Source organism: Chroicocephalus ridibundus, chromosome 1 (assembly GCF_963924245.1).
Source record: "Chroicocephalus ridibundus chromosome 1, bChrRid1.1, whole genome shotgun sequence".
In the NCBI taxonomy this organism is placed as follows: domain Eukaryota; kingdom Metazoa; phylum Chordata; class Aves; order Charadriiformes; family Laridae; genus Chroicocephalus; species Chroicocephalus ridibundus.
The window spans coordinates 171,257,510-171,271,535 of NC_086284.1; the positions used below are offsets into that span (position 1 = coordinate 171,257,510).

The window sequence follows — 14,026 nt, forward strand, 5'->3', positions numbered from 1 at the left end:
TCTGCCTCAGGGGTGAATTTTTATGTGCATTCTCTGGTACTTAGTAAAGGCACTCTCACTGCAGTCTTTCCTTTACAGACCGGTCCTCTCCCTGGCTGCCTATTTAAGTTTGTAGGAACTTAATTATCTTTGAGCCTTATCTGGCTCTGTTGTATTTGATTGAAATTGGCTGATGGATTAATAAGTTACTGAGGAAATGACGGGTGGACAGGGAGACAGATACATATGTTCACACAAACATCCACACAAATAAAGGATCATGCATTTCCTTGCAAGACTTGTCTAAGAAAATCCTCCTCTGATGTAAGACTTTTAACTAGTGTCCTCAAATCTCTGTCATCTTCCTCTGAGCACTTAGGAATTGCTAACTTGGGAGAGTAAAAAACATGTTGCAAAGATGGGCAGCTTAACTTACCCGGGTATGGTAAATTGAGTACTCCAGCAGTTCATTGTCTAGTCTGTCAATTGCTCTTGTTGAAATATCTGGTAAAGGGAGTGAGGTATTAAAATTTGCAGTAATTTTTATCAGATTTAGAGTAAATGTTTACAGCCTGCCCTACGTATTTAAGGAACTGTACAGCCATACAAGAATAATCCTTCTCCCATCGTTAATCCTATGTACAAAATTCAGAAACAAACCTTGTTACTGCCAAAACTACTCAAAGCCATTTCATACTATGGACACATAAATGAAAATGATCTAATGGACATGACCAAAGACGTCACCGCTCGTCAGCTGAAGCCATTACCAGCTGCGTGTGTGCTCATAACCCGCCCCAGTTGTGGACTAAATGACATTAGCGCTGAACACACTGGAGCCTGTAGCCGGAGTAAACCGAGTCCAAACACATAACACTGCTGTGCCTCCAGCCTTAAGCTGCTGCAGCCGAATCCTGCTGGTCATGCGCTTGTAACTCGCTCTAAGTCTGGGGATTTGAGAGGGCTTGGAAATGTCAGCCTTTGAGTGGAAAAACGTTTTCCATCTTTGCAGCACAACTGGTGCTCTGCTATGATGTTTGCTCTACTTGGCACAATTAGTCATTGAACAGGTTTATTATTTACTCATGACCCTTTGTCGTGCATCCAGTGTGTGAAAGTTGCAGCTTTAGAATAGAACAGGGAACTGTAGTGTGTTGAGCTACACCTTATAGAAGCTACTGGTATTCCAGCAGCTCGCCAGTGGGGTTTTGCCTCAGCATGTGCAGAAATAGGCTCTTGGTTGAATGGATGTTTTTAGGCTGCGCTTTTTTTGAAGGTAAGTGTGTGCTTGTGTGAGCAAAATTTTCTGGTACTTAGAAAACACCCAACGGGTCACAACGCAACGTTGCCTTTTCAGTTCAGGGCTTGAAGGAAGCAGCTGCTCCTTCAGAATTAAATTCCCAGTTAAATATCCAACCCGGAATGCCTTAACAACGCTCCTTTAACGTGCATTCCTCGGGACTTCCAACACCTCACGACTAAGGCAGTGACCGCGGAGCCGCCTCTGCGCTTTGCCGCATGCGGTGAGCCCCCGCCTGCAGGTTCAAACCGCGCCTTGTCCCTTCCCCTGCCCGGGACCCGCGCCCAGAGAGGTGACAGTGGCCAGGGGGGTCCCGGCAGCTGCCAGGGGCCGGGGGCAGCTCCGGCGGGGAGGCGGACGGCCGCGCTGCCGGGGCTGGCGGCCCGACCGCGGGCACTGCCGGCCGGCTGGGCCGGAGGACGAGGGCTGGGGGGGAGATACCGCCGTCCTCCCTTCTCCCCCGCCTCGGCAGCCCGGTTCCCCCGCCGCCGGCGCACCGAGAGCTGCCAAGCTGGGCCCGGCGCGGCGGGAAGGAGCCCGCCCCGGGCTCTCACGGAGGAGATGGGGTCGCGGACCCCTCACCGCCACAGCCGACCCGTCCGCCGGGGCAGCCCCCGCCGACCCGGCTCCTTCCCTCCGGCCTGTCTCCCCGCCGTTCCTCCCGGCTCCCCGCGGCCGGGCGGTGGCAGCCCCGTCCCTCCCCGGGGCGGTGCGGCGCGGTGCGGTCCCGCCCCGGCGCGGCGGCTGCCCCGCCTACCCGGCCGCGGCGGCTGTCACGGGGCGAGCGGGCCGCGCCGGGCTCCTGCGGGGCGGGGGCGGCGCTGCGCGGGGCCCCGCGGCTTCCCCCTCGGCCTGGCAGCGGCCGCCCGGCGGCATCCGGGCCCCGCCACCATGTTCAGGCGGATTCTGCAGCGGGTAAGGCAGCGAGACCCGCTCCGGCGGCCAGGGCGGTGTGCCGTGCCATGCCATGGCGTGCCTTGCCTTGCCTTGCCTTGCCGTGGCGTGGCGGGGAGGTGCCGCTTCCTGGTGCCGGCCGGGCTCGGGGCTGGGCTCCCCGCGGCGGGGACGGAGACACCGGCCCGGCCCGGCCCGGCCCGTCCTGTCCTGTCCTGCGGCGCAGGGGAGGGGGTAGGCCCGTGGCGGCCGCCGAGGCCGTGAGCCCGTCCGCCGCCGCCGCCCCCTCGCCCGCCGCGGGGGCCGGCCCAAGCCCCGACGGGGCGGGACGGGGCGGCGGTCCCGGATGGGGGCGGTGGCAGCGGCGTCCCCCGGGCTGGGTGGGGGGGTGCCGGCGGCGGGCGGGCCGCCGGCGGCCGGGCGAGAGGCCTGTCGGTGGGGCGTGGGGCCGGCCCTGCCCCGGCGTGGTTCCTTCCCGCAGCGCGGCAGCGTCTCCGCCCGCCGCCTTCGCTCCGCGCCGCGGCGGGGGCAGGTTGACGGGGATCCCGGCCCGGGCAGAGCCACCGCGGGGACCAGGGCTTGTTCCCTCGGGGCGAACAGGCTGATAATGCTGAAAGCCAGCCCAGCGGCCAGCCGACTCCCCTTATTTTAGGAACCGGCTTTTCCGGCAGCTCTGCCTGGTTGGAAAAGCCAAGTTGTGACACTCGTTTATGAAACCCTTCCCGCCTCCCCAGATCCTGGCGTGGTTCCGTGGCAGGGCCAGCCGTGGCTGGGGTGGAAGGTGTCGGGGTGGCCCAGGGCCCCGGGGATTTGGTTCTTTATCGACAGCGCTCGACAGGCTGGAGGATGCACCGAAAAGGGTTGAGTCACGGCGGTGATGGAAAGGCAGAGCTCCATGTCCCGCTCCAGATCCCGCACCGCAGGAGAGCGGGGTCTGTGTCATGCAGAAGGCGCTCACGATTAGAGGGGAAACCAGCTGCCCTCAGTGGTTTATTTATCTGGTGTTTATCTGGAAGCATGCTGTCTGCATAACACCTCTGTGAAAGGGTGTTTCATTGGAAATGCTGGCATGCTTTCCTTATCTGCCATGCAAGGAAGCGTTGCTACATGAATGAGAGTTATCAGAGGGGAAGAGAGTACGTCGGTATGCATACCACCAACTTTTTCGGCGTAAAGCATGCCTCAAATTGTTTTTCGGTCATAGACCCTGCACAGGTGAAGATTGCTCTTGGTCTATTTGGAGCTTCGTGTTTACAAGGAAGAACTTCCTTCCTGTAGTTGGATGGGAAGCCCTGCTAACAAGCAGGGAAACTTAGTACGGATCTAATTAAATATTGGCAGCATTTAACTGGGTGTTTATTGATTCTGAGAAACAACAGGCCGTCAAGGAGAGCTTTTCCTACATCGTGTAGGAAAAAGCTTGATATGGTGCCAAAGGAAATTTGCCCCCTAGTAATAAGTACAGCTAAACACTTCCTATAAAAATCTGAAGCCAGTGCAAAAGTTTTTGTGTGTTAGAAGTAGCCACCTTCTCTGAAAAGTTTGAACAAATAAACATTCCCCAGTGGTTCCCGATTACAGGATTACAGCACAGCTAATTGCCAACAAAGGTGAAACAGACTTCTTCCTGCCCAAAAAATAAATAGAGAAATGCCAAGATTTTTAAAGGTGTTAATCTTTTAATTGGTGCAAGTAACTATGCTTTTAAAAGTCTACCTCTTATTAAAAGGGCTTTGGGCCTTTTATAAAAGTAGTGATTGGACACACAACCCCATACATACCTTTTTGATTTACAATCTGTGGTTGGCAAAGTATGCAGAAGACTTCTGATGTACTTTGGTGTTAAAAGTGAGCCATAGCTTGCTGTCATATTTGTTCATAAAGAGCATAAGTATTAAAATCTTCCACATCTCTGAGGCAGTAATTTGAAGATCAAGGACCCTTTTCTTGTGCACCTTTAATGTAGGTGGCAAAAAGCCTCCACCTTCCAGTCACTGAAGTTTCTTGTATATGTATCGTGTTTATCGTTTGCTCATAGGTGATGCCATCCTTTCTAGCCAGATGGCTAGTCATTACTGGTGATATAATTTGAGTTATGAAAGTATGTTTAAAAAAAAAAGAGGAATTCTTTATTACATTCCTTTTTTTTTTGTATCTCAGCTGGCCATCAAGCTGCAAGGGAGGAAGACTAAAGCTATGAAGATACTGTTTATAGTTTTAGTCACTTACTTGAAATTCTGATTCCTGAACTTTTAAAACATCAGCTGTTTCTTTTTTTTATACTTCTTCTGTTCCCTAATCACCTTTTTATTTCTTCCACAGTTGTAATTTCCGTTTTTAAAAGCATCTTCATGGTGACTATGAATGATGTATTTTCAAAATAGGAAGTATTATATACTCATTACTATTGATCATTGCTCACTTAGTTTTTGAAGTTAGTATTTCCATGCTGTCTTCAACTATGTCCTTGTTTTAGGCCCTTTCCCTGCAAGCTGTTGCTAAATTTTATGTGTGTTTTCAGTGTGACATCTCGGGGATCCATCTGTTCTGTACGTTTGCACTGTAAAACCCCCTTTCATTCATTCTTGCCACTTTTCAGTTTCATGCATTGTTCATTGTCCTGATCTAGGAAAAGGTAGTCCTTCCCAAAAGACATCTGTGTGGAATGTCTGAGACACAACTTTCCTGCCCGGATATTTTGATTTTTGTCAGCCCTACATATATGTATTCTTTAGAGATCTGTCATTTCTTTATTGTGTTCAACTCTGAAGGCCCTTTGTGGCCATTATGTTGCCACTCTGTTGTTCATCTACTAGTAGGGCAGTGGCTGTTGCCTCTGGTCTACTAAAGCAGAGCTCACTTATATTTTCAAGATACCAAAACTTGGTAAAAAAAAACCCCAAACAAACCACTTTTTGTAAGGAGGAGGCATTTATTTTCAGATGGTGGAAAACTGATTACTTTGACCTTCTTCTGAGCTGTCTTCCCATCACTCATATTTTGTAGTGAAGGACTCATCTGTTGGGCCAGTGTGACTACTGTTTGCATTAGTTTTTGTCTTCATTCTTTGCGTTTAACTGGCTGTCCACAACTGTTAACGATTGTGCTGTGTTTTGGGTGCTAAGATTCTATTGCTTTGTTTCTAAAAGTGCTTGAGTTCTGGTCTGGAGATCTTGGGGTCTAGTTGGAGAGCAGGGCTTTGTAGGCATTTCTGTAGCTTGGGTAGTACAGACGCCTTTTCTCTTACTCCAAGCTGAGGAGCAGAGATATTTACTTGTCTGGGATGCGATGCATCTCATGCCTTACCTATAATTTTCTTTTTACGTTTATAATTGCAGGGCTGGCTAGATAGCGTATTGGCTCGGATGAACGTTGAACTGCAGCTGTGCTCGTGCCCTCCCTGTGGGGTCGAAGGGAGCGCGTGTGCCTCTTCCTGGGCACAAAGTCTGCTTGTGTGGAACCCATGGCGCGAGGGGGAAGAAAGGTTTTACGCCCTATGAAGTCAGGAGTCATTTCGTTTTACAGAGTCACAAAATAGCATCACACTTCTTTAGAAGTAAATAGTATTACTCTTCTGTGTTGCACTGTGCTCTGTAGCACTGAGGGTTGTTTGATAACAAGGGCTTTGGCCTTCTCCTGGTCTCATTCCTGCATCTTGTTTGTTGCTTCAGGTCCTTAATATGTTTGGACAATGGTACCCTTCTGTAGTATTTAAATCTGTGCCGGGAAAACTGTATAAAGCCATATTAGTTCAGACTTTCTGAAAGCTTAACATATTTTTTCAAAGGTTTAATTTATTCTGAATTTAAAAATGCTGAAAAGAGTATCGTAAGTGAATGGAGTGTAGCTAGACAGATAAATGACTATGCAAAAATGACATGGTAGTGATCCATATTTATGCTCTGTCATTTTAATGCATTAGCTCAACTCATTCATTATATAATTTTCTATTCCTTTTCAGAAAGCAAGCTGCAATCGTTGTCGCCCTTTTTGTTGTTAATGATGTTTCTTTACATTAGCTTGCAGTTTTGAGATAACACAGAGAATAACATTATGAAGTTTAGCATATTACTTCTACAACTCTAGTGCTGGTAGTAAAAAACATACGCCTCTCCCCAAAGTAAACAAATATAACTCTGACAACTAGGAAAGAAATAGGCTGGGTGAGAGACTAATTTTGCGTGAGTCTTTCAACTTCAGGTATGCCTTCAAGGGTGACATGTTAATTTTGTAAAAATGCATATACAGGAGCCTGTGTGAAAATTTACTTTTCCCATGGGATTCATAAGTCATTCTTTTGCTTCCCTGTATAGTCCAACTGGAACCAAAGAGCACCATTCTGAGTCTTTCCTTAATTCACAAAGTCTGAGTTGTTTTGAGATGTTGTGATTTTTTTTTTTTTTAAAAACTTTTATTTTTAATGGAACATGATGTAACAGTGGTCTGGGAGCCTAGCTTAAACGTGTGTGTGAACCTATTTGGTCATGCAGTGATCAATTAAAAAATATTCCCGATATTCCCCCATTCTTTATTTGACTGGTGAAGGATGTTTAAATTGTATTACAGCCTTGAAAGATAAGTTAATTGCATTTATGGTCTTGGTTTCCATAACATCCTTCCAAATTTGTATTAAATTTTTCTTGCTAGTCTGTATTACTTTGCAAACGGATGCTATGGGATGTTTCTCCTGATCTTGAGTTACTTAATGACCTCTTTCCTTCCAACCCTCTTCCCCGTGCATGCCACTCACCAGAAAATGCCATCTATTTGTACTAAGTTTTCTAAATCTAGCTTGGAATTACGCTTTGTCTTTTAAAGAGAGCATGTTGTTTTTTGAAAGGTAAAAGGATTTTAGCAGGTACTGTTTAATAGTTTCTGTCTTGTATATTGCGTGTAATAAGACATGCCGTGCAGTGCCTTTTAGTGTGATTATGGCATGTCTGAAGTGTTTCATAAAGCAAATACTTTAATCAACCACGTAGTAATAACACTGTACTTTTAATATAAGAGCTTTCATCCTGGAGGTTATAATAATCTCCAATTTGTAATGCTAGAACTAGCAGAACTTAATATGCAAATCTCATTGTGAAATGCAGTCAACTCAGGGGTGAAATGTGGTGGGCGATTAACAATGCGCAGTAATGTCGTATAGGAAGTTAGGATATAAGGTGAAGAAAATATTGTGTTAATTGTCACGGAAGATTCTTGGGTTTGGGACGAAATGATTCATTAGGTATGCGGAAAGTATATGCTGAGGTATTGCAAAAGTGGAGGTGTGTGCTGCCTGTCTAAAGAGACGGTTGGACCATCGCTTATCGCCATTGCCCAGGCTGTCGAGTTCTGTTCAAGTTCTTCCTCTGCTCTGATGTCTTTCTGTCCAAGACTGCATGAAGGGACATTCTTCAGTTTTTGGAGCAGAAGAGTGGAACAAAAAGCTTCCATCTCTTCTAAAGCATTAGTAAAGAAGTGCATATCCATTAATGCTGACAGCTTCTTCATTTCAAAACATCCCATTTCTAGTTGTGGACATAGATGCTGGGACAGATAAGGGTCCAAGTTCTCAGGCTTTCTGGAGCAGAGCAGCCACCATAGCTAACTGCTATACAAAAGCCTTTTTATCATGTTCAGATTTTTTTAACTGTGCAGGCTGTTTTAAAAATTCCTCTCAATAAGAAGTTGATTCTTGTATCATGAAAGTTCAGCTCCTTTGTGGAAGAAAGCTTTGATGCCTGACCTCTTCGTCTTCCCTGATGTAGACATATGTGTATATACGTCTTCTGTGGATTCTTCGTTCTTGCACAAAATGGATTCACAAATGAGCCTTACCTTTGGGTTGCACGATTGTGGTTTATGGATTGCACAGAAAGGAACTTCTGAACTGTATAAACTGAAGAAAACTGTCTATAACATTAGATGCAATACTCTAATTTATCTGTCTTACTGAGAAACTTGTCTACGCTTTACTAATTGTTTTAGATATTACTCCTCTGACTGTCAGTGCACACAATCCACGTCTTCATTAATGGTGGTACTAAACATGCGTTTTGGGGCTCTCCTGCAGGACGTGTGTTTCCGCAGGGCAGCGCTTCAGAGACTGCAGAACAATTTTGGCTGGAGGGGAGCTCAGGAGCTCTCTAGCCTGAGCTTCTGCCGTGAGCAGGACCAGCTCAGAGGTCAGGAGCAGGCTGCTCAGGCCTGGCCTCACGCTGGAGAAGCTTTTCCTTACGTCCGGTGGGAACCTCTCTTGTTTCAGTTTTTGTCTTTTTCCTCCCACTCTGCACTGCTGAGCCTGGCTGCCTCTTTCTGATGACCTCCTCGTAGGTGGCGGGGCTGCTGTTAGGCTGTCCCAAAGCGTCTCTGCTCCGGGCTGATGCAGCCCTGTTCCCTCAGCCTGTCCGCACAGCCCAGGCTGTCCTGGTGGCCTTTTGCTGAACTCACCCTGGTTTATCAATGTCTTCCTGGGACTGGGAGAGCCAAAACTGGATGCGGTATGTCGATGTGGTCTGACTGGGTGCTGGCCAGTGGGGGATGATCACTTCCCTTGGTCGGTTGGCTGGGCTCCTGTTCATACAACCCAGGGTGCTGGTGGCCCTCTCTGCTGCCAGGGCATGCTGCTGGCTCCTGTCCAGTTTGCTGTGTGACACGAGCCCTGGGTCCTTTTCAGCAGGGAGTCCTGGGTTGTTGCCAGGGGTTTTTCTTCCCATGCACAGGACACCACATTTGTCCCTGTTGAATTGCATGATGTTCCTGTTGGCCTGTTCCTCCAGCCCCTCTGGGTCCCCCTGAATGGCCCTGCAGTGTATCAGCTGGTCCTCCCAGGTTGATGCAATGTGAAAACTTGAGCATGCAGCCATGGTCCGTGCTGGGATGTGCCTTATTTACTGTCTGTATCAGTGACCTGGAGGAGAATGCCTTCACTTTGTTGTGCTTTGCACATGCATCGTATTCTTTGCTTACGCCCTTTTTTGCCTTTCCTATTATCAACATGGAGAGCTTGTGTCACCTTGCCTATTGCTTTTGTGTTCTGTACTAGAAGGAAACTATAATGTGTTCTTATTTTCTTTAGAAACATAGAACAGCTAAAAGAAAAAAGACACGGGAATAGGAAAACCAGAGTATGGTGATTCACTTAACGACCCCAGAGAAGGCTGGAATGAGGAGAGATGGTCTTCTCCTCCACTTACTGTTGCCAACCCCAATACCTTGCTGCTTCACTCCTCACTTCCATTTAGCCAGTCTTCGGTCTTTTTAAAGTTGAGCTGTGTCTCACTGGGAATTAAAAGTCTTTAATCAGTAAACTTGTTGTTTACCTATTTTTTTATTCGATTAGTAATAAAAGGCTGTTACCTTTATGAAAGTTGGGAACAGAGCATTCTTTACAAAACAAAGCAGGAAAATGTACTTAAGTTTCAAAGTATGGAAAAGCATGCATGATGCAGATATCTTATAAAAGGTTATGTAGCTGGCGTGTCTGGAAAAAAAAGAGGATATATTTGAGCAAGAAAATTGTAAACCAATACAATTTTGGAGTCACCAAGATCTAGAAACTAAAACTATATATCTATTTCTGTCCCTCTCTTTGTACGTTTCTGTCTACATATTTAAAATTTGGTATCTTTAATCCCCAATATTAAATTAGAAAATCCTTTGTAACATTACAAGTATTTCCAGATGGGCTAAAATACAGCAGTAGCATTACTTCATCCCATTTGCGATTGTCATCATGGAATTGGATAATGAACTTTTATTTTTTGTTGAAACTAGCCTTGCATATCCATATTAAGATAATTTCTTTACTGATGTTTGCTTTGAGAATGCTAACTCCTGCCATTAGTCAACCAGTGGCATTCTTGACATGAGTAAGAGAAGTTAAAACAAATTTAAATCAAAGTTATAGTTAAATGAGGATTATAAACTGTGATCCATCTATCCAGATTTTAAATTATGTAGTATTTCAAATTTATTTGCTTATTTTCTCCAAATCTGTAGTTTCAAATCAATATTGTTGTTTTGATTTTCAACATATTCATAAGAGGTTTTTTTTTTATAGGTTGTCTTACTGATTAACATGTTTTAAATTTACCACAGGCTTGATTTTTATTTTTTCCAAATCAAGGCAGTGTACCTGTTTACGTGCTTATTGTATCAGCAGGGTCCTCTCTTTTTAGTTTTCTGTCTTTCAAATATTTAAAGACTTGTTCAGATTGTAGACAAGTTATCAAGAAAGCAGTATGATAATAGTTTACTACTTCTGAAACTGTTTAGATTGTAATTTCTAGTGTTTTCCTATTGGATACAGAGACATAATTTAACATCAGAGTGAGTGGTACAAGGGCAGAGTTTAGCCTAAATCTTTGTTTTGTGTTGAGCGTTCATGAGGGGAAGTAGTTTAAAATCCTGGCCTTTGCTGCTGGTGTCTCCTTGTTCTTTGATGCATGGAGAGTCTTGGATAAAAGCTTTTGTTGAAGTGTTGCACTGAAAATTATATAATTGCTTGTCAGGTTGTTCACTGCGTTGCTCTTGTAGAGGGAAAATACTTCTGTATTCCAGCAAGTAGAAGAGAGGCCTTTGCATGGGATACGTACCATGCTTTATTAAATACAGTCTGTAGACGCTCATTTTTCTCTCCCCCCTCTATTTCAGACTCCAGGTAGAGGTGGCTCTCAGAGCTCAGATTCGGATTCATCTGCCACACCAGGAAATGCCGTGGACGTGAACAACGAAGGCTCCTCCGAGGTACTGTACATGGGATTGGAGTCCTAAACCCTGGGGGCTGTTTCTCTGAGCCTTGAAGCTGTTGGAAGTAACTTTTGGTGCCCTAACTAAATAAACACTCAGAAGTATCATCTTCTAAGAATTGGTTGTTATTTAAATAGAAAAAGGAAGGCTAGGCCATATTTATATGTAACTGTTAGTTATGCTTGTCTGTCTAAATGGTCACAAGCAGTCCTTCCTGTAATCCTAGAGACGAATTATTAACATTAAAAGCAATCAGACATAAGCTCAAGGCTCCTCATTAATGAATCTTTTTATGAGAGTTCCAAAAAATGAGGCTTAACATTTTATCGCACTTATACTCCCTTTTCACCTTGTTTCTGCTAAGGTATAAAGTATACTGGAAACCTCCTCCTCCTCGTGAAATATCAAACGTGTTGGTTTTTATTTGGTGCTGGTGCACAAATCTACCACTTATAAATCCTATCCATTTTTTATGTGCCGTATGCCATACTTGACCAGCAGAATAAGTTGTTATTCTTGCTTCAATCCCATATTACAATGTCTTTGGATTTACAGTGTTGTCAAATATTAACTCTGGAAAATGCAAACTGACTTCACTGGCTGTTGAGTGAGTTTGTGCTAATGTTGCCTGATTACCTAGCTTGAAAATGTTTCAAGCTTAGCATACAAATGCAGTGCAAGGTTAATTACTCCTATTACAGCATAAAAGGGAGCAAAGTGCCCTTTCTTACACTGAATAAAGTGCATGATGGTTCAGATACTCCTATGTCTGCTATGATAAGAGAAACTTCCACTGTGCTGTTTAAAATCCTCATTGCCTTCCATCTGTGCATCTGCTTATTTCTTGAAGCCTTATCACAGTCAGTATAATCAGGCATTCCTTAATATTTTGCTGCATGTTATACATGTCACACGTTTGTGAGTCCAAATCTGTTTTGTATGCATATTTACACGGTCCCTGAAGCAAATAAATATTCTTAAACTGCAGACTAAAATCTCATTACTTTTGTAGTTAATTAAGGCCTAAAAATGTGCAATGAGATAATTGCTTTTTTCCGAAGTTTGGTTAAAATTGCACAATTCTGTTAACAGGGGTGCAATATCACTGACTGTACAGCTGGTGGGTGTGACGAGGTGCCTCAGTACTGATGTGGCAGTATTTTCTTCACATAGGATGGGCTTTCAAAGTGATGGTGTGCAGGCACTATTGCACTGTTGGCTTTTCTTGCTGCTGAGTGGGAACAGGGTCAGACCAAAGGCTGCTGTGTCGCTTTTGGTCGATACTGAAGAAGTATCTTTTAGTTGTCAATAATTCCACCATCTGTTGCATCACTTACAAGTGGTGTGTTCTCCTTAGCATATAATTTCAGCATCTGTCTGAAACTGAGCTCCGAAGCTGGTGATGGGCTCTTACTCTCCCGAGATTCGCGCATTACAGCATGTGCAACTTGGGCCTTTCTGTTGGTCTTCCTTTTCCTGTGCAGCTGCCCTGAGGTGTTATCTCTTTGAGAACTTCTCTCTCTCCAGGAGCACCATAGCCAGACTTTGCAGAATGCTTTCTGTCCATTTTATCATTACGTTCCCACCTGGTTCTCCAGTATTATGTAAAATCAGAAACCCAGTTGACTTGTTTTCATTCCAGTTTCTTGGCTATGTTTTTCTAATTTTTATTGCTGCAAGATTCAAAAGGAGAATAATTATTAAATCTGTGCAGATTCTCATGTTTCCTACCTCCTCAAGCCTGGTTGAGATCAATCCCGATTTTTGAGAATTGTGCTATGAAACAAAAGGAGTGGGGAAGTCTGAATTCAAACTGTTCCTTGCTCAAGGAGAGGTGAGAATCTGTTTTAGCCCCGTCTGTGGCCATGTCAGCACTTCAGATCACACGTAGACCTGTAATCAAGTCTGGATACATCTTTTATTCACTGTGCAGTCTGCCCAAGGAGGAAACGTTTGAGCCTGTCCTACCTTTTTAGCTTAGGTCCCAGTGCAACTCCATCTGCAGTACGGGGTTGCTTGCCATGAGTTCACCAGCACGCTTACGCTTTCATTAGCGTAATGTGGCTGCGTTAGCTAGACAGGTTTGCCACAGACATCCTTTTTGGAAGGGGCCTTCACCTTCCCATGCGTGCACGGAGGGCTGTGTTCAGCCTGTTCTGCCGGCAGTCCTCGGCCAGGGAGGTGCGGGCATCCTCCAGGCAGCAGCATGGACGGAGGCCCACAGCACTTCACATCCACCTTTTTTCTAGGTGTTTAAGCATGTAGTATGTGCCTAGAAGATGTGAAGCTGTTGTTCTTCAGAAACCGATTTAACTTTTTTTTTTTATTTAAATTCTACCGAGCAAGGTGTGTATTTTTCCCTACGCGAGCGTGCCAGCCAGGCGTGCAACTGCGCTGGCTTGTAGGGCTCTCTTGCTGCCACAAACTTGCTTATTAATTTACTGTATTATTTCTGCAATCTCACTGCACCACCCTTCTCTATTTCTGTGAAACATCTGAACACCCTTATGGGCAACTGCGTGGTGGATCTGACATGATGCCTCACAATGGTCCATTCACACTTTGTTAAGCAGCTTATTCCTCTGTCACATGAAGGGGGAACCAAGAGTGTCTGGAAAACACAGAGTAGTATGCAGCATGGTGCTAGCTTTTAAAGCGTGTTTTGGATTTGTATATTTTCGTGTTCTTAATGACTGTTCCTTCTTGCCTTCTTATGGTATTGATAGGTGGTTTGCAAAAACTATCTTTCCAAAAGGAAAGCAAACTTTGCTTTTGGTGATTGTAGAGAACTGTCAGCGTAAGAATTTGAACAGCATTTGAGTCCAAATCTTCTTTTTTATCTTTAATAGTCTCTTTAAAACCAATATACGTTTCACAGGGCTTCATCTGTCCGCTATGTATGAAAGCGTGTGTAACTCCCACTGATCTGTCTGAACATTACCAGAATGAGCACACTGGGACAGAAAGAAGACAGGAGCTTCGTGACCTCCCAGCTGTTACTGTGGGTCTTGTTTATTTTGTTTCAATAGCTTTGGTAATGGGCCGCTTTAAATGAACATACATCTTTTCTCATGGCTTGGGTGTCAGCTTCTTAAATTGTTTCTTTTGATTCCT

General features: G+C 45.1%; 1 protein-coding gene across 2 annotated transcripts in view; it reads left to right on the forward strand.

Moving 5' to 3' along the window:
• Positions 1 to 2,028: 2,028 nt before the first annotated feature.
• The window catches only part of EEA1 (early endosome antigen 1), a 77,082-nt gene continuing 65,084 nt past the window's right edge, over positions 2,029 to 14,026 (forward strand). The window contains exons 1-3 of one of the 2 annotated variants that reach the window (XM_063322807.1): positions 2,029 to 2,194; positions 10,817 to 10,909; positions 13,791 to 13,913. In XM_063322807.1, the coding sequence (XP_063178877.1) occupies positions 2,171 to 2,194; positions 10,817 to 10,909; positions 13,791 to 13,913 (240 nt within the window). In that variant the 5' untranslated portion in view covers positions 2,029 to 2,170. The remainder of the gene's footprint in view (positions 2,195 to 10,816; positions 10,910 to 13,790; positions 13,914 to 14,026) is intronic. The other variant, XM_063322808.1, reaches the window with a different exon arrangement.